The sequence below is a fragment of the Phacochoerus africanus genome, chromosome 1 (assembly GCF_016906955.1).
Source record: "Phacochoerus africanus isolate WHEZ1 chromosome 1, ROS_Pafr_v1, whole genome shotgun sequence".
NCBI classification, from domain to species: Eukaryota; Metazoa; Chordata; class Mammalia; order Artiodactyla; family Suidae; genus Phacochoerus; species Phacochoerus africanus.
In genome coordinates this window covers 193,823,393-193,851,356 of record NC_062544.1, presented here as the reverse complement: position 1 = coordinate 193,851,356, position 27,964 = coordinate 193,823,393, and the positions used below count along the sequence as shown (strand labels likewise).

Sequence of the window (27,964 nt, the reverse complement as noted above, 5' to 3'; positions counted from 1 at the left end):
CCTCCATTTCTTCCACACCTACCTGAAAGACTTCTTAATATCTTCTGCTTGGATTGTCTTGAGAATCTCTTGGTATAACTGAAGATCAAGTGTTCCTGAAGATGTAGCGTTTGAAGGGCAATTTTTATGTGCATAATAGCCTATCAAAATTCCAAAAATAAATAAAATGATTGCTGTGCAAAATATTTTTAAAAGGCGGCAAAAGTTGCAGGGGTTGCTCTTTGGTGCAGATCTTGCATAATGGGTAATGTAATCAGACTCTTCTTGGAGTCGCTGAAACCTTCCTTTGGGAGAAGTTGCTGGTTGAATGGAGTCAAGATTGAGGTCCGCAGTCTCTGCATGCTCCAGGTTCTGATTCTCAGCACTATCTAGCTGGAACTGGTCAAAACCAGGCTCCTCCAGTTCCTTCTCCATGTCCCACTCTAAGTCAAGGGTAGTGGCTTGAAGGTCATCATTGTCTAAATACTGTGAATGTCCTGGAGCTCTTTGATCTGCATTGACCTTCTGATAGGCCATCTTTTTACCTGTGAAAACAAGAGAAGTATATTTCCTGAAAATAAACCAACCAAGAAAACCTCTAAGATGAAAACCAAACAGTAATCTATATTAGGTCTCTGTCAAATTTTAGTGATTATAATCAGGAGAAATAGATCAATCCCTACAGAAAATCTCATACTAATCTTTTGTTTTTCTCTTGATGTTTACTATAGGGGAAAAAAAGCATAAATAAAAGAAGAATGTACTTGATGCAAAAGCTATGAGAAAACATCTAATAGGCATATATACACATACACAAACATACACACAATTCCTTTGAAGCTTAGGAGAATTAAAGTTACAAATGCAAAACTGCATTGGAGATAATGTATTACAATGAAGGTAAAGTTTAAGCTCACACATTTTCAAGATCGCTTTTAAGAAAAACTAAGCAATAGGAGTTCCTATCGTGGCTCAGTGGGTTAAAAACCCAACATAGTATCCCCAAGGATGCTGGTTCAATCCCCTGTCTTGTTCAGGGGTTAAAGATCTGGGATTGCCACAAACTGAGGCATAGCTTGCAAATGCAGCTCAGATTTTGTGTTGCTGTGGCTGTTACACAGGCCTGCAGCTTCAGTTCCCATTCAACCCCTAGCCTGGGAACTTCCATATGCCAAAGCTGGAGCCATAAAAAGAAAAGAGAAAGACAAAAAAAAAAAGAGAAAGAAAAGAAAAACTGAAAAATAAAGCTGTGATTTATTAAGAGAAGAAAAAGACCCTGGGATGAGTTATATTACCATAACTAATTTTAAAAACACAAATTCTGGTTAAGAATAAGACCAACTACATGAAGTAGCAACACCAGAGAAATACAAGAAGAAACATATGGTGTATTGTCTAATCACAAGTTATCAAAATGATTGGAAAACTTTAAGGATATCACAGAAAGCCAACATGTTCCATGGAATTAGTGACATGCATTGGCCTGGCTCACTGAACTTTAAATAAATGTCTGGGGTGGCATCCATCCAAAGAGGGAAGGCTTTTGCCAGGATAGGAGAGCTTAGTTTCATAACCTTGCTACAGAGTGGCAGATGGAGGCTTTTCTCCCCTACACTGTTTTGGATGACAGTTTGTTGTATCCTGCAGAGTGGTATTAAGATAACTGGGCTAATTAACTACAAGTGGTCTTCAGTCTGTATTCAGTAACACACTGGTGTATTACAGTTACAGATTAAGAGTATTTATACTTAAATTTTCTGTGTATTAGAGTTGTCATCCCAGCTGGATTCTAAGGTCTCTCACTATGTTTTATCCTTTTTCTATGTATCCCACTGTGGTGGGTGAAAAACAGAGCTCAACCCGACAACTGATTAGCTAAGTGCCTTAGGGCCAGTTGTTAACAACTGAACTCTAATGAAAAAATACAAAGCAACACTTCATGAAAGGGAGTGGTGTTATGCGTAGAATTATGGGTATATAACATTCCAATCCTGCCTGGCAGAGGTCCATATAAATTAAAATGTTCTGAGTGTTTAAGGAAGTTCAAGTATAATTTAACTAGATGATATAAAACTTGTAATTCTGACTAGATTTCTCATCTGCTATCCCATCATCTAGGATTTGTTCTTGTCCAGAGCTGCTGACTCAATAAAAATGAGTGTCTAAAACATGGCAGGTACCAGGCCATGAGAACAGAGATGAACATATCCCTATTCCACAAGGAAGACATGATTCAATCAGAGAAACAGCTATAGGAACAAACAAGTCAGTCACATAAAATATGCAAAGCACAAGGGAGACTCAGGAGTGACAGATTCTAGCAGAGAATATGGGAAATGATTCCCCCCAAAAGTGAACTCTGAAGTACTTCTGGCAAGAAAGGGGGATTTAAACTAGGGCAGATCAGCGGTGTGAGAGGAGAGCAGGGGAAAACTTATAAACAGAGGAATGAGAATGCATGGTGCATGGACTATCTGAAAAATCAAGGCTGGTGTACTATGACGGAGGATGGAACACATGGGCCAGAGATTCAGCGTAAAAGCTGGTAAAGGGTGACCATGAGCAAAAGGCTTAACTTCTCTGCAACTCAGAGTCTCCATCCATGAAATGGGCATCATAATAATACAAAGCTCAAAGTGAGGTCACCGGGATTAACTGAGACAGCAAACTTAAAGCATCCATTAGTGTTACATAGGCTATATGGGTCAGAATGGACACTTCTGGTATTAGAGAAAGGAGGATGATCACGGATTGCTGGAAGAAATAAATTGAGTTAAATAATGCGAAAGAACTCATAATTTTGTAGGACATTTTGGAGAAGGGGAGGAGGTAGCATAATAGGCACACACACACTCACGCACACACTAGTTACCGGGTTGGGTTTTTTATTTATGCATTTTTTATTTCAGGTCTGTACCGGAGGCATATGGAAGTTCCCAGGCTAGGGGTCAAATCAGAGCTACAGCTGCAGACCACAGTCACCGCCACAGCCATGCCAGAGTCAAGCTTCATCTGTAATCTACACCACAGCTCATGGCAATGCCAGATCTTTAACCCACTGAGCAGGTTCAGGGATAGATCCTGGGTCCTCATGGGTTCATTTCAATTGAGCCACAATGGGAATGCCCAGTTTTTTGTTTTTGTTTTTTTTTACAGTTAGTCTATATGCAGAGACTAAAACGTTTTTACAAAGCACCACATGACATACTGTTATCTTACAGATGGTACTCTGTATCAGAACAGCCTCTGGAGTGATTTGGCCAATACTTTCCTTTCTCTCCCTCCCTCTTTTCTGCATTGCCTCCTGCCCTCTCCCTTTTTTCTGCTTGGCCTGGTTTCCAAGATGATTCAACAAAGTGCATCATTTAAATTCTGCCTTTGGTCACATTGAGACCAGCAGAGACAGGAAGTGAAATATGGAGTTAGTGATAATTATTCAGACAAGTTAGAAGAGGGTTGATTAATTGATAGAAGGGGACTTTAAATTACACTTGGTTAAGGAAAAAAAAAAGAATACAATACTAGAAAATGGGAACAACCTGGTGGTAGGAGAAATAAAGTATCCTTAAAATACATGAGTCTAAACTCTCTCATGTTACAGAAGAGAAACTGAGGTCCAACAATGAATAATTCTTTAGACTGAGAAATGTGATGCTTGAGTGATTTGTGGTTTTATAAAAATATGAGATTAATAAATTAATGGTAAATAATTGTGGGGTTAAATGCTCCATCTTTACATGATATTATATTTCTTTCTTTTTTCTTTTTTTTTAGGACTGCACGCATAGCATATGGAAATTACCAGGTTAGGGGTCCAATCAGAGCTACAGCTGCTGACCTACTCCACAACTAAGGCAATGCGGGATCCAAGCGGCATCTGCAACCTACACCACAGCTCACGGCAACACCAGATACTTAACCCACTGAGCGGGGCCAGGGATTGAACCTTCATCTTCATGGATACTAGTCAGTTTCGTTACCACTGAGCCACGACAGGAACTCTTATTTTTACTTCTTTAAGAGTTCAGCTTATACATTATATATTTATTTAGACATTGTCTCTGTAGTTTTCCAGATTATTTTTTTCCTCCCATTTTAAATAAATCAGTCTAACAGCTTTTTTCAGCATTGAATTGTAGAGCATGTTTATACTCAGGGAAGACTTGGCACACAGGAGTTACTTACAGAAACTGAGCTCCAATTCTGACCTCTAATACAAACATTCAAAGTCATTTCTCTACAAATCATTTAAAACCCAACTGCAGTGATGAGGCAGAGTTTTCATTTATAGCCCGACAGTAGGTATTCCATCACACGTACATCAGCAATTTAACGCTTTTCAAACATCAGACAGAGCCATCAATTAAAATGTAATGCAGATACAGATATTAACTCCTCACTATGATGGATATCTGCCTGCCACCTTTACAACCACTTTTGGACTCATCACACATTTATAAATTTACACTAAATTCTATTTTCCAGGAGAGCAGTATCTAGGTACCAGGTAGATTAAGCCATTTGATGTAACAAAATCAATATATTTTAAGAAAATTTCCAAGGAAGTAAGTATGGGATGACATAGACAAGGAAGCATTTAAATACTTACTTGATAAAGGGAATTTGTATTTATTAGAAATCTACTAGAAATCCATTTCTTTAAAAATTATCTTGCCTTAAGGAAAATAGTACAGCTTTTTACAAAAATATCAATCTCTGCCCTGACAGTTCTATCCAACTTCATCTACTTACAAAGAACTCCTCAAAAATTAAGCCGAGTAATGAACTACTAAAAAAACTAATAACACATTCAATTTTAAGTAAGCACAGATTATTTAATTTGTTCCAGAAATAATGTAGCTTAAAAAAAAAAAGAAAGAAAGAAAAGAAAACAAAAAACAAAAACCCCATGCCCCCTGAGGTCAAGTGAAGGAAATGTAACATTTTTTTCCTCTGGAACATTCAAATGCTCAACTACAACAGAAACTTTATAAGAAGGAATTTTCAACAAAATCAGAAGGTCTTAGGTATGACTGTATGATTATGCCAAACTTTTATATCATTTCTATAATGGGGATGTACATGATTAATTCATATTGTCATATTACTTTACAACCACTCATATATAAGTAATTTAAAAAGTATATGTAATAGATTTTAGAAACTACCACATGAATTTTTCTCTAAAAGAGATGTACTTTGGTGTGGACCAGATAGGTCTTAAAGTTTGTTACATTTCTTCAAACAGAAATATCTGCAGCATCCTTACAGTCTATGTTGCACCACCTGGTCTTTTTTCATATAATGTAATTTTTATGAACAGTACAATATATTCTCCATGTTTTCAACCTATCTTATTTGCTTAGATGAAATCTCTTCCCACCCCAGCCCACAATGAAGGATATATCATTTTTAAGATTCAATATATTATAAGACATTTCTATTTTATATACACATTCCTTTGTCAGGAAAAGAAAGCAAATTAAATTTGAACTAAAAGGTATTTTTTTCTAGACTATGACAAGCTTAGATCAATAAAAATGAATTTGTATTCTTGCTAAGCACATGATTAGGTTAAAAATAAATTGATACTTCTGAATGCTTTCTTTCACACATTTTTACTGGCTGAAAGTAAGTAAATTATATAGAAAGAAACGACAAATACAGAAATAGCCTGAAATTTCAGTATATACAATACAGTCTCTGGCTGCTGCAGATCCAACTTAACACAACAGCTGGCAAATAACTTAGATAGTAAATCTATGTTTAAAAAGTTTTATTTTAATAAGTTATATGTTACAAATATCACTTAGAAATATGATCACGGTACTATTACTTTCTTGCTCAACAATCACAATGAAGGAATTACATGAATGCTCTGACCTTCTAAGTTACCACACTCTATAGTCATACTACCTTGTTCAAATCATAACTTTGCCATGTCATTTTGACCATTCACTTAATATCTTTATGTTTAAATAGCACATTTGTAAACTGGAAATAATAATAGGACTATATCTGTATCATTACTGTGATTAAATGATATGAACAAAAATGCTTAGAATAAGGTTGAACATATTGCAAGTGATCCACTAACAAAGGATCACTCCAGAAATTCTATAGAATTTAAGAAAATAGAAGTATTTGGAGCTTACCACTTTAAAGTACAGACTTAAAATAAATTATGACCAGAAGGCTTAAGTTCCAAGAGTAAGAACCTGGAAATAATGAGAAATAGAGCAGTGCATCCAAGCACTTTTGAGAATGGGAAGCATCTGTTAATCATTAGCTGTGGTTCAGATAGTTAAGAGAGAAGAGTGGCTAATATTTGCAGAAAAGTTATTATTACATTTGGCTTACAAGCACCAATTCTATCTCATTATTACAGAATTGACTTTAAGTCTTTTTTTTTTTTACAAAAACAGAGCTTTTACATAAAGAGTTCAGCTTAATAGTCCAGGAATTAGTGGTAATTAATCATGAATGTGAGTTATATATGTTTTTGGTAGAAAATCATGTTTGTCATAGGTGGTTGACTTACTTCATTGACTGTAATGACACATTAAAATACCAATAATATTTTAACTCCAACAGTATAAAAGACTGTGCAGATCTTATTAGAATTAGGAACACATCTAAAGGCTTTCCTACTTGTAAAAGTTATTTTTACAAGTAAAATAAATAAATGAGTCTGGCAGATTAACTTTAAAACATAAGGCAGAATCTCAATTTCCTCTGACAGTTCTATGATTGAATCTTTATTGTACAATGGGGAAAAAATATTCATACAGAATTTCCTGAAGCTTTGAATGTCAAATCATTTGCTGGTTTGGGTGGATTGATTTGAGGCAAAGCATTTCTTAGAAATGTCACTGCATCATCAAAAGGCGTTCATTACGCACCTTCGTGCAGCATTACTTTAGATGCTGTACCAGTGAACTCTGAGTACCCAGAGGAATTTTTAAATTTAAGGATATTCTTTATAGGCTTAAAAACATTTGATATAAATTTTTCAGTATGAACCTAGTTTGTACAAATAAAGCCCATATTTGTGGAATAAATTTTTGTTGTTGAAAGTTTTAATGGTCTCAATTTGAAAGCAGGGCCAAAGATAAAAAACTATAAAAGAGTAATTCGGAAGACTCTGTTCCCTGACTTTTCAGTATAATGAGATTTTTCTTTTCCATCTGATTTTGTGAAACAGCCCTGGCAATTGCTGTAAAAGAATTCCTCAGCTAATTGCAATTTTGTATGTTAACTGCATAAAAGAAATGACAATAATTATTTGTTGTTCATGCTTCACTAATTGAAGAATATATAAGGGAAAGGGAAACTATTGTCTGTGCTTTATTTTTAGGAAAAAAAAAAGTTAGGCAAGGCCTACTTTGAATCAGGTAATAGTACCCTGAATTTAGGCAGAGCAGGTCATCAAGCTGGAGAGCATGAAACTAAAACTTTACTCTGAGGCCTGAGTTACAGTGATCTCTCAATGACTTATAAAAGGTTTGCTTATAAGATGACAAATTAATGAGCCATAAATTGCAAAATGCGGTCAAAACCATTTGAGGGAAAATTATTTAATGAAATCCAGCAGCTTTGTCTAAATTTGTTTTATATTGCTTGCATATGTATGACCACCTGCCAGTTCCCCGAGTGGGCTGGTCTGTCTTTGGGTACCTGTGCTCAACTGCAATTTGTGTAATGGACTCTAACTAAATGTTGAGTGGGGTCCACCTGAGTTACTGTATTTACAGCAACATTTTCCACTATTAGAAAGAAATAATTCAATATAGAAATTGGCAAACAGAAGAATTAATATAAATGCACTGAAAGAATAGAGTGAATATACTCTATGAGTTACTTGACCAGGAATATGTGCTGGATGGTACTAATTGTTCAAACTAACGTCACAAAACTCTCTTTAGCGATATGTAAACAGCTTCTGTTCCTGCCATGACTCCTTTCCTGGCCCTTTTTGGCAGATTCCCCCGAGATTCTAAAATTTCTTCTTCTTTGTTCCTATCTGTTCATTTCCAATTATAGTATTTATTTATTTCTGCAAACCTCACACCCTTTCCTACTTCAGAGCATTTGTGTGGCTTACATTAGAAACACATGTACATGAGATAAATGACACCACAAGCCACAAACCATAAAATAAAAAGGGGGGAGGAAAAAAAACTTGGACTCTGACTAAAACAAGCCACTGAAATTGAGTTTTAATGTAGTTGCGAGCTTCACTGCAGTCAGGGCGCAGAAGGGTGTCCATGGGGTCTTCTCAGGCTCAATCAGTCTTCACCTGATCTCCCTTGTGAATGCACAGAGCTGTCAGTCTCAGCTGAAGAGTTTATTTTTATTTTTTCTGAGTTCTCCTTTTTGTCGTTGCATATTCCTATGTCAGTAAGATAGTTTCCTCTATCCAGAGAAATCTGAGTCTCCTTTTTATCTTTGACTCAGGTTTGGATTTGCAACATGTCCATATTATGGTATCCAAAATAATATGCTAATAAACAATTTTATGAACCCTTAAAATGAGCCAGGGCTTACTATAAGGTTAGCACTTGACATACGTCATTTAATCAAACAGACCTACATGTTAAGTACTATTATAATCACCATTTTACAGATGAGGTATCTGACACTTAGGAATTATGTCATTTCCCCAAGTACAACCATCAGGAGTACCATGCCTGCCTGTCAAATTCCAAAACCTACTCTTCTGAAACATTATAACTTTTGGACTCTCTGAAAGTCTCCAAAGTTGGTGTGATATTAGCAAATTCATAGATCTTATGGATTTCTTTATCCTCAGTTTGTCCCCAATATGATTACAGGCAGCAGGAGTCTTGGTATCCATTAAATCTGAACAGTTCCACCTTGACCCTTAGACCCTTGGGGGCTGTTCTGACTCCAGGACCTAAAAGATGTCTGCCATTGGCTCTCCACTGAACCCTGGTAGACATTGGTGTTTCCTGCACTGTGGTTTTGAATAAAGCGGAGTTTCTTCTACATCCACTGCTCTGAGGAAAAGCCCACAACTTCCATTCTATGGTCTCTTCTTAGCAACAGTTTCAAAATTTCTCTTCTCTCCTGCTGCTGAGGAACAAAGAGCAAAACAACTGTGCTTAGCACTTGAGAGCTCCAGTTCACATTCAACCCACTGCTGTTCTGTTGTCAGGCATTAAAACCCTTTGGTCCATCCCTACTACATGTGGTTTACACTGGCCTAAGAGGGCTTTGAGTGTGTCAGGAGTTAACATGTCAATACAATCACCTCTCTGCTCTGAGCGCTGTCTGCCAGGAGGAACCTCTTAGCTTGATAGCTACACTGCAATTTTTTATCCTTTCAGCCAATGTGAATGATCTTAAATTGCTGCTTTTTGACTATGGCTCTTGGATTTCTGGGAACAGAAAGATGAAGCTTTTATCTACATGAGGCCAATAAGCACTCTATTTTCCACATTTTTCAAAGGTACTTTATTGGCTTACTTTTTAAATATCTTTACTCTTCAAAGAGTATCAACAGGTTTCTACTAACTGGAAGTGCTTTTTTCTAAAATTCGTATCCCTATGTTTCATGTAATCATAACAGAGAAGACTATTCGAGACTTTCCCAGTGTAAGGAAGGCGACCCAATTTTGGTTTTGTTTGTTTTGTTTTTGTAATCCAGTGCACCCAGGATCCATGCTTTCCATTTTCTGAAATGCCTCTTTTTATACTCATTCCTTAGGGTGTTATTAGGGAAAAGTGTTAGTATGTCATGATACTGTGGTTAACAGCTAGGACAGGGAAGCAGCCCAGAAAAACACAATGGTACAGAATCTTCAAGTTCACTCAAATTTCAGTTAGTAAGAAAATGTGTATCAATATGAACCACCCCAAATCTATATTGGATAAATTCTGAAAATCTACTCTTCAGCTAAAGATCCAAGAGTAAGATCCAAATGTAAAAAATTTAGTATTCAGTTTACAAATTGTTAGACCATGGAGTTAAGAAATTAAATTGGAGATTTAACCCAAAATACAGTGATAGGGATTTATTATAGTTAACAGCACAGTATGTTCCTTAAAAGATGAAAATCATGTATATTAACTCACTTACTTCCAGAGCTAAAAAAGAGTTTAAGTGAACTATGTTTGCACAAGTAGTAGGAATATGTTAGTGGTAAAAAAGAAAAACTAAGAAATATGAAGCTTTCAATTTTGACATCTGATAGCAGAATCAAGATTGAAATGCCTTTCGAGAATTATCTCAAACAGCATGAGAAACAGTTTGCCCAAGATTTTGCTACTTTTTCTTATTCTAAAATGCCATATACATAATTATGCATATATCTGAAGTTAACAAGAATATATTTTTACTGTATTTTCTCCTAGGCCTACACAAGCAATTTTATCTGAAAAAATGTTGATAAAATTTTAATGCACAAAATTTTTTGTGCTTTAAGTGACTTTTATTTAAGTATGATAATACTAGTAACTTTTAACCTTTTCAATAAAAAAAAGGATTTATTGAAGAAGTAACAGGATGAGAAAGACTAGAGTAATATATTACATCTATATGACAGTTTGACATTGTAAAGTTAATTTTTATTACATATTTACATACATGCATACTAATAGTTTTGGGTAAATTAAAGCAACTAAACAATTTACTAAAACCTATATTGGGCACTGCTTGTGTCATTTATATTTGATTTATGAGCAGGAATATTATTAAAAATGGAAGACCTCCAATGGCACATAAAAGTAATGCTGATATGAAATTAAATGTCAGGCAAGAGGCATGAAAATGTAAAAATATTCACAAAGGCATTAAATGTAAAATACTTAACAGAACTTTGATATAATTGACACCATTGTAAGGTAGTTTATTATAATACACACAAAATTTTAAAATTCACCTAGCCCATTAATTTTAAAATGTCAAATATTATTACTTTACCAACATGGATTTTAGCTTCTTTTCCCATTTGCATTCTTCCTTCCCATAATACATCACTTATATTATTTTCCTTCCTTTAGCCATTCCCATTACTTCATTTTCACTTTTCCATTCTTGCTTATTTCACTATTGATGTCTCAGGAAATTGTTGAAAATAAAGTAACTGATCATAAAGAGTTCATTTTATTTTTTTCTATAGAGAATTAAAGTATCTTGAAAAATAAAGAATCAGTGGATTTGAAATGATGGCCAATTCAAAGATTATGTTTTGCCCAACCATTCTAAACACACCAAATCTTCAGTCTTCAAAACAATAGTAAAACTCAACCTACCCTCAACCTGCTTGAGAGTTCTATTCTATGGACATAATATAGGAAAAATCAAAGTCTCTTTTCTCTAACATTTCTTCATAGACTTCCTTCAGCTCTTATTACTGGTGAGACTTATTCCATTCATCTGTTGTAACTGTAACCTCAATATTACCCCCAAACAAAATCTCTCTCTCTCATCCATGTAAAGAACCAAACGCTCTTTTTCATTTCATTTGCCTTTTTTTTTTTGTTTTTTGTTTTTAATTCTGTAAACCTCTGAGGTCTTTAATCATTCCCTGAGTAATTTTAAAACATTTCAGAGCCCAAATATTATGGTTTCTGCCTAAAAAGGAACATAACTTTTAAGGATATGGAAAATTAAAATAGGAACAAGCACTGCATACAAGTTGTGAATAAATGACCTCGACTAGTTTATTCGTGTTTTATTGGCCACCCCAGGCATATGGAATTCCCAGACCAGGGGTTAGATCAGAGCTACAGTTGCAGCCTATGCCAAAGCTGTGGCAAGGTCAGATCCTTTAACTGCTCCAGGCCAGGAACTGAACCTGTGTCCTGGCACTGCAGAGATGCCACCGATCCCATTGCACCAGAGTGGGAACTCCTAATTGTGTTAAAATATGGTACTGGGGGTGAAGGGAACGACTTACTTATGTACAACAATGTGACCTCTACTTAGGTTAATTCATTTAATCATCAAAACCCTAAAGTTACCATTGTCATCATCCCTATTTTACAAATAAGGGGGGGAGGATATATGTTATTTATATATATATATATATATATATATATATAGAGAGAGAGAGAGAGAGAGAGAGAGAGAGAGAGAGAATTGAAGTCACTTGCTCCATATCATGCAGGACTTAAACCCAGGTAGTATGGTTCCAGAATCTGTTATTAACCACTCAGCTACAATGATAGGAAACAATCACAAGAGCATATTTTTAATTGGTCCAAAAAAAATTGAAAAAAATATCAGTCAGTTTTCCCACATTCAAGCCTGAACAATGTTTTGTAGTATGATCTTTTCATATAACCTCCATCCCTAAGAAGCTTCCTTAGAGTCTTTCAGGAAAAAAAGTGAAGAGAGGAAATAAACTCACCCCATTCACACAGAGATGTTAGCCTCTACTCCCTGACCTCATTAAATTTGCCTGTGGCTTTCCCAAACGTAATATCCATCCTACTGACTACTGGCTGCCATGCTCATGTTTTTGTTTTTGTTTTTGTTTTTAATTAACTAAAACATTTTTCTTGCAATAGACTTTTCATCTCTTGCAAGAATTAGGTTTGATTCATATTTTTCTTGCCCATAGTTTTTATAATAATTATTTGACCATGTAAATGTTCATTGGACTAAACCTGTACTTGTGAAAACCTCTGAATTCATCATCTCCTCACATTTAAATTTATACTCTTTGAGAAATACATATATCTTAAAGTAATCATTTAACTTAAATATGACAGCTCTTAAAGAAAACAGTGATAGTGCAATGTTTATTTGCTGAAGTGTCTTATGAGAATTGTAATTAAGGCATGAGTAACTTTTACTGAAAAGGACTTCTTGAAGCACTGAAAAGAAGTCCAACTACCTTGTTGGGCAGTCCCTGTGTAGAGACACTGAGACCATATGGAAAGGAAGCTGAGCCCAGGCATCTAAACCAATGTGCCACACACACGAGAACAGACCAGCCACCAGATGATTTCTGAGTGACAAGCATACTGAGCAAAAGAATAGACCAGCAGAGACCTGACCGTGTTCCTGATCCAATAAGAAGACATAATAAAATGGTGGTTGTTCAAAGCCACACAGTATGGGAATAGTTTGTAGCTCAGTAATAAATAACCAGAATAGTGCTAAAGCTATTTTTCCAAAACAGAAATCTGACCACATCACTTGACGGCCTAAAATACAATGAGGTGTTTATTCTGCACTCAAGAGAACATTTCACAGACTCTTTCCCCTTTCCAAGGTATAGAAGATGATAATGCCCTGGCCTCAACTTCCATTTGGATTCTTTTTCCTACTTGTTGCTTGCAGGAAGACACTGCACACATAGCAAACATCACACACATAGCACACATTGCACGTGCTCTTCCTCTGCCCAATTTGCCTTTAGGCTTAGATTGTTGATGGTCATTAATTTGACTAGTTATCTTTCACCTTTGCAGCCAGCACAGGGTCTGGAACCTTGTAGTGCTCAATAAATGATAGGCTTCCAACAGGCACAGTGTCTGGAAGAGCATAGAATTTAAGGTAAGATCATTGCCATTTTACCAGCAATGCTTCGCATAGCAATTACTTTAGCTCATTTATCTTTTAAAAGAGGATGTAATATTTACTCTATGTAGTTCTAAATGCTAATTGATAAATAAAATTAAATATTTAACTAAAAGAAGTTGATTAATGGTAAAACCCAATATAACTGCTGTTTGTTTTAAAATTCTAAACAATGAGGAATCAAAAGAGCTAGGTGTGAATAATGGATCCACAATTACTAGCCATGAACCTTAGGGGAAATCACTTGTTCTCATAGGTAAAACTAGACTTATGTGTGTGAAAACCAAAGAAGATAACTGGCAAATATATGTTTTATGAATAACTTATTATTATATAATTAGTGAAAAATCATTAATGATGAATAAGCATTGGTTAATATTAAATTAATCACTCATATCTATACCACATGCAATTGTCCCAATTCCTGAATATTGCTGCTAGAGGAAAAAACTACAAGTGAATTTGCACCAGATTTGTTCATATTTCTCTTATGTCAAAACAGGACACAGAGCCTGGAGTGAGAGAATTAAACAGGAGACTTCTGAGGTGTGTGTCAGATGTAAAGACTATATCCAAGGATGATGAACACACAGAAGCAGGAGGAGGAAGGGAAGTATCTTCTGGAAAATCCATCCTAAAACTTTTCAACTTCCAATCCCTTACTTATACCTCTCAGAACTCATGTCTGTAATCAGGGCATGCACAGAGTTAAAAGCAAAGTTAAGTCTTATCTCTTGAGGGGGAAAATGTGAAGAGATCCATGGGAGAAGATTAATCAACTCCCCTCTTGCACATAATACATTTTGAAAGGAATCTATCCAGAAAAATCCATTTAGCTATGCCCAGAACAATCAAGACTGACTGTGTAGAGATTGAAGTGCCTCAGTCCATCTGCCGATGATATTTATTGCTTTTTGGCACCTTTTACATATTTACCAAGCCTATGTAAAAGAAAGCTATGCTTCTTATTTCTAGGACAAAAACAGATGGTGCTCCAGCAGGTAATAATTTAATTAAATGGCTCCTAAAGCATGAACAAATTGTTCTAAAGAGAAGACAATATTTGTATTTATTCTTTAAAAGTAGGAAGGGGGAGAAAAACTCAATCAAATTTGACTTTTCATGCAAAAAACTGGAGTTTTCTAACCTCCTGTTCTTAAAAACAAAGTGTTTCTCCCCCTCAGTCTTCCTCTTCAACCGGAATCAAAACTGTCACCAACAATACTGATGTTGTTCATCAAGTTTTGTTTTTCCTAAGCAGTAAGTTCAAGCTAAAATCTAACACTTTGAAAAAGTTGAACTCAGTTATTTTTTGAATAGGACTAATTTTTATATTTAAGTTGTATAAAGCACTTTGTGGACTAAGCAATATAGAAATAATAAATTACACATCTAAAAAGCAGATTCTATGATCAGAAACAAAGTCTTTTATTCTAATTAAAGCCAGGAGGCCCTTTTGAAGCCGCTGCGATACATGGATTGAAAATGCCGTAGTGGTAGAAAACAACAACAATGTTGCAGCATAATGTAATGAAGATCATTTATTTAAAACAGAAATGGATATGAATTTCAGTACTGCCACTTACCAACTATATGACTTTAGGTCATGTGATTCATTTTTCTAAGATTCTATTTCCCAGCCGGTATGTACATACATGGTACATACACACAAACACAGAATGACTACAGTTATGGTGTCACTGTGAGATTTCAATGGGTAAATTTCAAGCACTTAGCATATTCTTAAGACAGAGTAAGCACTCTTTAAATGTCTTCCAGTCTTCATCACCTGTAAGCTTAAGCAACAGAATTATGTGTACAGTGCTAGAGCTATGAAAATAGAAACAAAAATAGATAAGAAAATGCTTCAAGTAAATTACCTCTATCAGCAAAGATGAAACATATATACAAACTTAAAACCTCATCATGAAGTAAACCATGGGATCTAAAGTAAGAATTCAGGAATGGTGAAATTAAGGAAGATTTCAATGGGAATTAAAGTTGTGCCTTGAAAAATGAATAGGGCTTAAGAATGAAGAAGTCACTAAAGAAATAAGATGAGCTCAAGCAGGAAGTTGGGAATAAGTATCTGCATATAGAAGTCAATGAAGGGATCCTTAACTGAGAAAAGAAAGTACATACCAGAGGCTGGTAGAAAATAAGTTTAGATTGATGGGCAGGAAAGGTTTATCTTTATAAAAGGCGGTCATTGCAGGTTCTTCTAGGATAAAGATTCCATGAGAGTTAGGTTTCACAAAAAAAGACAATATGGAGCAAGGAAAGCTAGCATCAACAACAATATTACAGTGAAGTAGAATAACCAGGTAACCCCATAGAGGTATACAGAAGCCATTTATACTAAAATGTGATGCCCTTCGCCAAAGATGGGTTATTTAGAACTCAAAGTGTACACATGTGGCTTAAAAATTTTATGATTGTTTATAATACATATAGTATTAAGATGTATATACTATATGTTTATAATACATATAGTATTAAGATGTATATATTAATAATTATACATAGTAATTTTATATAATTACTTAAAATCATATTCATTTAAAATTTATAGTATATGTAGATATGAACTTTGCCTTAAATGATAATGATGACAGCAGTATGTTTTCCACTTTGATATCATCAATCATCCATCTGTTCCCAAACTTCTCACTAGCAAATGGTTGGAAAGAAAGGAGATTGTATATCAGTATTTCTCTGATGGCTGTGGAAACCACTGGCTGATGGCCAGTGTCCCACTTCCCACCTAGGACAGTGAGCCCTGGGGGAGAAGCTAAGGAATATAAACTATGTTGAAGGCAATTTCATTGTCTTTATACATCTTATCTCAAGCCCCAAATGTTAAAGAACTGCTGACACTAATTCCAAACAAGAATAGATATCTGGGGAGTTCCTGCTGTGCTGTAATGGGTTAAGAACCTGACTGCAGCAGTTTTGGTTGCTATAAGGCACATGTTTAAACTCCAGCCTGGCACAGTGGGTTAAAGGAGCAAGCTGTGACATAGGTCACAGCTCTCGCTTAGATTCAATCCCTGGCCTGGGAACTTCCATATGCCACAAATGTGGCCATAAAATTTAAATAATAAATAAATAAATACATCATTTTGAAGGCAAAATTCAATCTTATATTTTCTTCTAAAAGTTTCACTTGAGATTAAATGAGAATTTGATTTTTTTTTTAAGTTTTGGTGACAAAGTTAGCAGAGTTAATGCACTTAAGAAATTTATTAGGTATTAGACCAAATCAAGTCTTGGTTAAAAAACATGTAAAGAGGATTTCAAAGTTGCTAACTCTTATTTTAATTTGTTCTTTTAACCCTGATAAGCAGTGATTCAAATGTTTCATTGTGGAAAATCAACTCCTACTTAAGAAAACATACTTTTTCTGAAAACCAGTAATACCTTAGATTTCAATGCTTTGTCTATAAAAACCATCATAATCAGGCAGCTGTAATTCTTCCTGGATAAGTTTCTATTATCACATACAAGAAAATTTGGGAGAGTAGATACTTTATGAAGACACGTACTCTAGTTATCTTACTGATATAGTAAACTCTCACCAACTTGGAGTATTAATGTTAGAATTAAATACAGAAGCGTGAAAACTACTTTGCTAGCATAACTTCTGGTTTAAGAATTTAAGACCTTACAGGAAAAATCAGGGTTAGATGAAATAAAATATTGACAGAAATTATCTTTTAATAGTATATTTCTGAAATATGTGAAATTTCAGAGTTATCAATTCTTGCATGTACTAAAAATGAAATGTTAAAGACAGCAAGCTAAATTAAGAAAATGACAAGGGTATACTACATAATTTACATAATTTAAGTGAATAACAATAGTTTTGTTTGTTTTGGGCCACATGGGCAGCACATGGAAGTTCTCAGGCGAGGGAATTGGAGCTGTAGCTACTGGCCTACGCCAAAGCCATGTGGGATCCGAGCTGTGTCTGCGACCTACACCACAGCTCATGGCAATGCTGGTTCCTTAATCCACTGAGTGAGACCAGGGATCATACCTGCATCCTCATGGATATTAATTGGGTTCATAACCACTGAGCCACAATGAGAAGTCCAATAAGAATTATTTTGAAGTGGGCTCTTTTGCCTTCCTTCGCTTCTTCAGGAATCCCTCCTCTGGAGTTTAAGAAAGAAGTTTGCATACTCATTTTATTTTGTTCCAGAAAATATAGAGAGTCACTTTCCCTACCTGTTCCTTGTCGCAAAAGTTCATATTCTTTGGAGTTGACTTGGAGTTGATTTCAACATCCTCCTCCCACTTTAGTCCCAAATATTTAGTATAATCTGGACACTTATATCCAAAAACACTTTAAAAACCTTTTAACATACTTAAGGCCCAGGGTGTTTTTACTCAATATTTCTCTCCCTCAAAACTTTATCATGGGAAAAAAAAAAAAAAAAAGACAAGAAAAAGTTGTACTCCATCAAAAGCACATTTATACTTCAAACGACACCATGAAGAAAGTGAAAGGCAACCTTCAGAATAAGAGGAAATATTTTCAAATCCTATCTGATTAGGACCTTTATATATAAAGAACATGTAGAGTTCAATAACAAAGACAAATAATTCCATTTTTTTAAGTGGACAAAGGAACTTAAGAAACATTTTCTAAAAGACGGTATACAAATGGGCAATAAACCCATGAAGACACTGAATGTCATTAGAAAAATGCACGTCAAAATCACAATGAAAGACCACTTCGCTCTTTAGGGCAGCTAAAGTCATCAGAGCTACCCTGCGATAACCAAAAAGTCATAAGAAGTGTTAAGAATGTGGAGAAATTGGAACTCTGATGCATTGCTAGTGGGGATGTAAAATGATGCAGCTGCTTTGGAAAGTAATCTGGCATGCCCTTATAATGTTGAACATTGAGTTACTATATGATCTAGCAAGTTCACTTCTAGGAATATGAGAGAGAAATGAAAACACAGCCACACAAGAAGATTTATACACAAATGTTTCAGAGCACTGTTATTCATAGTAACCACAAAGGAGAAATATCCAAATATCCACTAAATGATGAAAAGAAATCAAGGGTATTATAGCTATATAAAGTAATATTATTCACCCACAAAAATGAATTAAGTATTGATACATACTACAACATGGATGCATCTCAAACACATTAAGTGAAAAAAGTTAGTCACTCAAGAGCACATATGGTAAGATTCTATTTATATAAAAGGTCCAGAATAGTCACAATTATAGAGATAGGAAGTAGATTGGTGGTTGCTGAGGTAGGGGCAGAGAAGGGAAGGTGATCTGGAGGAAATGAGAAGTAATCACACAACCACCAATGAATAGGAGATTGCTGAAGTAATAAAAGTGTTCTGAATTTGACTTGCTTATGGTCACAGTCATACAACTTTGAATACAGTAAAGATCATTAAATTGTATACATCATAGAGGTGGATGTTATGGCATGTGGTTTATATCAATAAAATTTTTTTAAATGAAAAAAGGCTTATTGCAAACTCCTATTTTGCTCTGCCTTTAGCAGATATATATAGGATATTGGAATCAGAAGCAATATTAAAAAAAAAAAGAGCTGCTGCCTCTTTTAGTTAATATTCACATGCCAAAGAATTAGAATGTTGGAGTTACATTTCTAATATTACCAAATAAGTAGAATTGTCCTTATCCATAAGCTTAATAACACTATTAGAATGGTTAGGAAATCTCGAATTCATTTTTATTATCTTTAAATGCCTTCTTAACAGTTTTAGGAATAAGGATCATATTTAGAAACATTCCCCTGTATGTGATTTTTCTTTGACTTCCCACACAAGCTTTAAAGCACAACTCATTGTGTGTTTTTGTTTTTTAACAGTTTAAATGTTGGCTAACCTGATGGAAAACCACAGCATGCTGCAGACGTTTTGTCTAAGTCCACTGCATGCATTTTTGTTGTTTTCCTTTCTTCTTTGCTTCTCCTTTCAGACATCATAAAGTTAAACAAAACCACATTAAAGGTCACTTGGATATAGAAACAGCCAAATTTCCAATGTTCTCCCCAATTGTTTTACACATTTAAACCTTAAAATGTTAAATAAACTGAGAAAGTAAATGCTTTTTTAAATTTCTTAAAACACTTCAATAGTTTAGATTTGTCACTTGAAAAACACTGATCTTAATAAAACCCATTTAACTTCACAGTACATCTGCCATTTGAAAACATTTTTTTTCTTCTGAACACAGCTTAATGAACCTTTAATTTACCTTTCATTCAGTACCACTGAGGGTCGTTAAAAGACAAAGTCTTAAGTCAATGCACTTAATTACAGTCATCATATGTTATTACGTACTATTATATAACACCATATGCCAATTATCAAGGGACTTTAATAGATGCTGAATAATTACACATCTGCACACACATATCACTTGTACTATAGATCTACATTTCAACAATATCTTTTAAAATTAAATAGGACTTTTAAAGTATTTGCATTTGAGACATTAACTAAATGCACCATAGATTTTAAAATTAAACATTGTACTGAGTATAACAATATCAATTGTTCCCTACTTATGTCTTGATATTAGACCATGTTTCAATTTATAATCAGAACCTCTTAAAGAAAATAGCCTTATCATTGCATTTAGACATCAAAACACCTCTAGTCCAAAGTAATTTACTATCTGACTTTCTGAAAGATGAAGTAAATAACAAGCGAAGATATGCTTGCTATTTATTCATGAAATATTAGAGCATTTTGTCATTCATCCAGTGCCTTGTCCCACTTGACAGACCCAAATTTACCCTGTGCTCTGTCCCCTTTTCTTTTTCTCAGTCCTTCATGCTGTTTTAGCCATCATTAGTCTCTATTACACACTGCTTTCAGAATTATCTTTTAAAATTAAGGTATGTAGTTTTGGGTCCATCCTTCTTAAGAACTTTCTTTAAATACCCATTCTCTAGGAGAAAGTGAAAAATATTTTTAGCATGAAATATAAGGTTTGGAATAAGGAGTCTCAATCTACCTTTCATATCTCATCTCATCTTCTGTTGTGACATTACTGGTTTGTCAATGGGCCCCTGTGCAGGATGGCTAGAAGAGATAATCTGTTCCAGATTGGTTTGTTGCAGGTTTTATAAGCAAGGTTCATTATAGATTTTAAAATATCAAGATTTGTCTTGAGTAGGCACAAGCTGAGGAGAGCTCCATGCCCACCCTCCATAGTCTTAAAAGTTTATATAGCAGCTTAAATAGGTTCAGTCACACACACTGTGCAGATGGTCTCAACAGCATACACCCTCAAGGCTGGGTCCTTGAAAATTATCTTCACTGTGAGAAAAGTGGACAGAACATACATTCCAGAGACATAAGAGAGGAAGAAGAATTTCTGATTCTAGGGTCATATCCTCTCAATGACCTTCTCCAACAATCACTTTAAATGCACATTCATGAACACCTGTGCATGTTACCCAGCTAACAAGTCTATTTTATATTATCTATTCTGCGATGTTTACTTTTGACCCCACATTGTAGTATCTCCAAATTCATACCAAATCTTTACAGTCACCCCACTCCAGGTGGCATTTGTGACATATTTTTTTTACTAGTTTCTGCATATGCTAACTTGGTTACTATTTTGGATCTGATTACACAAATGCAGTCTCTTTCAGGTATCAAGTTATTGAGCCATTTAAGGATAATTTTAGAAAACACACACACACACAAACTAAGATCCTAGTTGTTAAAAACCTTCCATTGATCGTTTTTGCTAAGTTCAGGGAAATGTCAGCATCAAAAATTGCTAAGTGTCATAGGCTTGGAAGAAAGTCCCAGAGATAATAATAGAGCATTCTTTTAATGAATTCTCTATCACTACCTCTCTTTATGGCAGAGAGAGCTTTACTGCAAGGAGAAATAGAGGCATTAACAACTCTGATTCAAAAAAAAAAATGAATGAGTGATTCTCTCAATATAAAAATATTTAGAAAAGGCTTATTATTTTGTTTGTATTTTCTTTTGGGAAAGATAGAAAATGTATAAATAATGATAAAAATTGTGTTAACAACTCTAAAAGAGTTCTTTCCATAAGAATAGAAACTCTCGGGGAGTTCCCATCGTGGCGCAGTGGTTAACGAATCCGACTAGGAACTATGAGGTTGCGGGTTTGATCCCTGGCCTTGCTCAATGCGTTAAGGATCCGGCGTTGCCATGAGCTGTGGTGTGGGTCACAGATGTGGCTCAGATCCCGCGTTGCTATAGCTCTGGCGTAGGCTGGTGGCTACAGCTCCGATTAGACCCCTAGCCTGGGAACCTCCATATGCCGCAGGAGCAGCTCAAGAAAAAGCAAAAAGACAAAAAAAAAAAAAGAATAGAAACTCTCCACCTTTCCTTCTTAGAGATGTGTGAATAGTGTACCTCACATAGAGGTTTGACAACTTCACCAGTGGTATTTTGGACAAGTTGCCTAACCACCCTGAATTTCAACTTCCTCATCTAAAAGTTGGTGATAATAATAGAACTCAGCTCGTATGGTTTTTGTGAGGATTAAAGGACTTAAAACAGTCCTTGACCTAAGACATATAAGCAATTCTGTATAAAACCTAACACCTACTCTGTTTCTCCATCAATACTTTTGTCTTCTCGTACTTTTCTTCCTTTTCCTCCCACTTCCCATTCTCCTTATTTTTCTTCTATCATAGAGAGTAGTTAATACACATGGAAGTAGAAAAAAATTTATCAACCATCACCCAGCTTCATTGACCATCAGCCTAACCACATCCACATTCCCTTCAACTCCCACTCATATATCTTGGAAAAAAATAAAAAAAAAACCCAAAACCAAAAAACTCAGACATATCTTACATGTAATTATTTTACTATGTGTTTCTAAACAGTAAGGAATATTTTTAACAACAATACCATTATCCAACTAAAATTATTAACATTAATTCCCCCATTATTATAATATCTAGGAAATATACAATTAAAAAATAGCTTTGAAAAAGTACATGTGATATACTGCAATTAAAAAAATAAAAATAAATAAAATGCAAATTAATACCAAGAAGGGAAAAAAAAAGTCTGGGTAAGAGTTCCCATCATGATTTAGCGGAAACAAATCTGACTAGCATCAGTAAGGATGCAGGTTCAATATGTGGCCTTGCTCAGTGGGTTAAGGATCCAGTGTTGCTGTGAGCTGTTGGTGTTGGTGTAGGTCGCAGACATGACTCAGATCCCGCATTGCTGTGGTTGTGATGTAGGCCAGCAGCTACAGCTTGGATTTGACCTCTAGCCTGGGAACCTCCGTATGCTGTGGAAGCAACCCTAAAAAAAACAAAAAACAAACAAAAAAAGTCTAGATAGTCAGTGAAGTTATTTCACAAAAACATTTTCAATAACAAAAGTTAAGATTATTGAGTGGGAGTTCCCACTGTGCTGCCATAACTTAAGAATCCAGATGTAGTGACTCAGATTATTCTGGAGTCACAGGTTTGTTCTCTATCACAGCGCAGTAGGTTAAAGGATCCAGCATTGCATCCCTGGCCTGGATATTTCCATATGTCACAGGTTTGGCCATTAAAAATAAAAACAGTTATTAAGGGGAAGGAGGAAATGATAACAGTGTTACTTAGAATGCCAGATTTCCCTAACTTCAATGGATAGTAATAGGTGCTAATGGGTTTAATAGATACTCAAAATATGGCTCTGAGAATATTTTTAGTAAATAAATAAAATATGGCCCAAAATACTTTACATATCGCCAGATGCGTTACTATATTTTAATAGCTTTGATTAGCATTAGATTGTTATAACTTCGAGAGATGTCAGGCAAAATTTAAACACAATTTAGCCTTTACTCTAGAAAAACTAGTAACATCCATTTCATCTTTTTTTAATTGCATTTTCTAGAACTATAAATTTTGATAAAATTCCTTCCTTAATTCAATAAATGGTTAATAAACATCTATTCTGTTTTTCTAGACACAGGAGATAGAGCAATGAAAAGAACAAGCAAAAATCCCCACCTTCAGGGAACGTACTTCTAATGGGGTGAGAAAAATAGCAAAATAATAATTTAAATATGTATTACATGCAGTATAATATACGTTATATTTAATATAAATATACATAATATATGAGATAGTGCATACATGGGGAGAAAACCCTGAATAGAGATAGAAAGTGGGGCTGGAGTTAGGGGTAGGGGAGCTTACCATTTTAAATAGGTGGTCAAAGTCTTAGTTGAGGTTCATTTCATAACTGTCACTCCATTGCCATCACTGTCTTACATAAGGGAGATGTCTACTAACAGTGAGTGTTCAGTGGCACGTAACCACTGGTTTCAATTCTCCTCTTGAGTAGCAGTGAATATAAACTCTGAAATTTAGCTGTAGGTCAAGTAGGCAATCTAGTATTTATTTGAAATAAAACTGCAGCACTGACTTCAAATATGTCCTTCACAATGTTTTACAATAAATAAAAATATAATTCATACCACTAACCAGGTTGAAAAAATAGCACTCAAACATTTTCACTTCAATTCAGACAAGCAATTGTATTAGGACAAAGAGCCTAGAAGAAGCCTCCAGTCTGATGCTCCAGGTAACTGTGGTAACCCCTCTTTAAAGTCATTTAATGGTATGGAAAAAAAAAAGTCACTGTGTACCAAAGAGGTTACTATAGGAGAAACTGGGATAAATTAAGAGTTTGGGATTAATATACACATGCTATTATATATAAAATAGATAAACAACAAGGACTTACAGTATAAAACAGGGAACTATACTCAATAACTTGTAATAATTTATAAAAGAACCTGGAAAGGATAGACATATACATATAACTGAATCACTTTTCTATACTCTTAAAACTAATAGAACATCGCAAATCAGCTATACTTCAATTAAAAAATAAACAACAAAGTAGTACTGTATAGCACAGGGAACTATATATAATATCCTGTAATAAACCTTATATTAAATAATATGAAAATTAAAAATAATATAACATGTAACAGAATCACTTTGCTGTACACCAGAAACTAACACAACATTGTAAGTAAAATATTCCTTGACATAACAAAAAATACAGATGTACGATGTCATTGGTCAATGTCTTGAAGGAAAGGGCATCAAAGAAGACTCTCTGACAGTGGGTCAAAGATATGTCTAAAATCTGAAATGTGCCTGTGCTGAGCTGTCTTCTCCCGATGTCACGGTATCACAAGGAAGAAGACTCCTGCTTGGGTCGCTATGGTGCCATTTAGTGCTCTGCAGGGACAAGCACACAAATATACAATCTCTCATACTCTAAGTCCAAGTGTCTCTTAAAGTTCCTAATCTGCACCACAGGCTAATGCCACAGAGCAAGTCTGACTTGTTTTAACTTTTTTTTTTCAGCTCTACTTTTAGTTTTATGGATTGTGTTAAGGGCTTTTAACCACATAACATTATATATCATGAATTCCTTTATACCTATTTTTGGAAGCATAATCTTTTCAAAGTCTACTTGACTGCAATTTCTCTGTTGTCTGTCTAGTTATCAATTAATAAGCTTTTTCTTTTGTATGTCACTTGTGTGTGTAATTTGGGATATAAAAATCTGTTTATATATTATATATTTGGTACTATTTACATATATTACACTTGCATACTACCTGCCCAGATTAATACATTTATAAGCAATTATTTCATCTATTTTCACATTTTGCATAGCTCAAACTTTCCTACCCTTTATTACTCTTTTGGTGCTATTTCATTTTTCCCTCAGCTTTTACAAATCTCACCTCCTTCAAATATATATGACCAATGTCATTATCAGGAATTGGTGGCAGTGTACATTTGGCCTGATTACATTCTGTGGTCAACTGATACAGCCAACTAATTACTGCATGTACATACACATACACCCCAAACCTGCCAAGCCTATCATGTGTGAGATAGTTTAAATACTGTAATCATTTTATATGAGAATTATAAATAAGTTCATCTGTATCTTTTTTTTTAGATTCCACAGATAAGCAATATCATATGATATTTGTCTTTCTTGGTCCAATTTACTTAGCATGATAATCTCTAGGTCCATCCATGTTGCTGCAATGTTACCTTTCCATTCTTTCTTATGACTGAGTAGTATTCCAGTGTCTATATATGTATGAGTGTATATGTATATACACACACTCACATACCACAACTTCTTTATCCATTCATCTATTGATAAACATTTAGGTTGCATCTACGTCTTGGCTACTGTAAATAGTACTCCTATGAACACTGGAGTACATTTATCTTTTTGAATTAGAGTTTTTTCCAGATGTATGTCCACAAGTCAGATTGCCAGATCATACGGTAACTATTTGTAGTGTTTTAAAGAAACTCTATACTGTTTTCAATATTGGCTACACTAATTTACATTTCCATCAACAGCGTAGAAGGGCTACTTTTTCTCCACACTCTCTCCAGCATTTGTAATTTGTAGACTTTTTAATGATGGCCATTCTGACCAGTATGAGGTGGTACATCATTGTAGTTTGATTTTCATTTCTCTTACAATGAATGATGATGAACATTTTTTCATATGTCTATTGATCATTTGTCTTCTTTGGAGAAATGTCTTTTTAGGACTTCTGCCATTTTTTTTTAATTGGGCTTGTTTTTGTTATTGGGTTGTATGAGCTATTTATATATTTTGGAAATCAAGTTTTGTCAGTCACATTGTTTCCAAATATTTTCTCCCAGTCCGTAGGTTGTCTTTCATTTTGTTTATGGTTTCCTTCACTGTGCAAAAACTTATTATTTGATCAGGCTATATTTTTTTATTTTTGCTTTTATTTCTATTGCCCTGGGAGATTGACCTAGGAAAACATTGGTACAATTTATGTCAGAGAATGTTCTGCCTGTGTTCACTTTTAGTAGTTTCATAGTGTTCTGTCTTATATTTAAGCCTTTAAGCCACTTTATTTTTGAGCATGGTATGAGGGAATGTTCTAACTTCATTGATGTACCTGCAGTTGTCCAAATTTCCCAGCACCACTTGCCCAATATATATAAACAAGATCTATGGTAATGGTTCAGCAAAACTCACAAACTCCTAACAAAGCAGTAGAGGTATTGCAACAACTGTGCAATTGTTTTATATATATATATATATAGAGAGAGAGAGAGAGAGAGAGAGAGAAAGAGAATCTTCATTTTCCAAGTAAGTGTTATTCAGATTAGCAAATACCTATTTACTTTACACAAATATTAGACTCATAGTAGCATTTTGTTAAGTACTTTTTCAATCAACAAATGTTAAAAGGCAAATTATAATGTGTCTATAACAAAATGGTTTATATTAAAAAGTGTCTCCAATTTGAAATGTTTGAGGTTCACTGTACTACATTATAATTTTCTTTGGGGAGGTGGGAAGTCACTTTAAATACCTTACACAAAATGAATGTGCTACACTTTAATAATTATAATAGGATTATCAATTTTAAAAAGCCAGCCACTTCATCAATGAACTAGAACAACACTGGAGGATTAGGAAGGCTTATCAGTTTAAGGCACTTTAGGACAAGTCCAGTGGTTATAAAATTAATTTTAATAGTTTCTATACCATCTGGGAGATTCTCATTATGTGTAATAAAAACTATCCGAATCATGTTTCAAAATTCCCCATTTCACCTAATCATTACAGAGGTCTAGTAATTTTATTTTCAAGTCCTAATGAAAATTTATACATTTGGGTGGAATTATACAAAATGTTTAAGATAATATTTTTAAAACTTAGATTATAGACTTTCCTTAATAAAGTTTTGAATGTCTCTCCTCCCCTCCAAATAATTAAAACTTATGTGGCATATGACAAATTTAGCCAACAAAAACTTGCTGGCAATTTTAATGGTTGATTTAATTTAGAGAGGTCCATGTTTTCCATGCTTCCAGTGGAGTTTTGCCTGGAAGATAACAATTACATAGTTTTCTAAAGGCATCCCAATTGCAAATTTTCTGTATCCATTGAATGGATATCCATTGTTCTACAACAGAAGCAGTCTTATGTTTACAAACCAAGGAATCATAACTCTATCTTCAGTATGATTTTCTTCTCAACTCTTCACATTCAATTTAAGTTCCAGATTCATATCTCTATGATGATCAGTTTTCCACTTCATTACCAAGTAGACATCATAATAAGAACTGGATTAAATAGTCTCTCAGTCACAGAGAACCCCTGAGACTCCTCCTTCCAAGTGGCAGGGATAACATTAATAGGAAGAATCTCTTAGTCTCTCAAAACCTTCACAAATATCTGTAAGATACACTATCACTACATTCAGTGGTTTTTTTGTTTGTTTGTTTTTTTGGTTTGTTTAACTTCCCTTGTGTTTTAAATACTACACATTAAGAGTACATTCTAAAGTGTTTTTTTAATGGTATTATTCTTT

The 27,964-nt window shown here is 34.6% G+C and overlaps 1 protein-coding gene across 1 annotated transcript in view; it reads right to left on the bottom strand.

The window, feature by feature from the left end:
- The window catches only part of NAALADL2 (N-acetylated alpha-linked acidic dipeptidase like 2), a 967,277-nt gene that overhangs the window by 735,323 nt on the left and 203,990 nt on the right, over positions 1 to 27,964 (bottom strand). Inside the window, exon 2 of the mRNA XM_047786685.1 lies at positions 23 to 524. Coding sequence (XP_047642641.1) covers positions 23 to 524 — 502 coding nt within the window. The remainder of the gene's footprint in view (positions 1 to 22; positions 525 to 27,964) is intronic.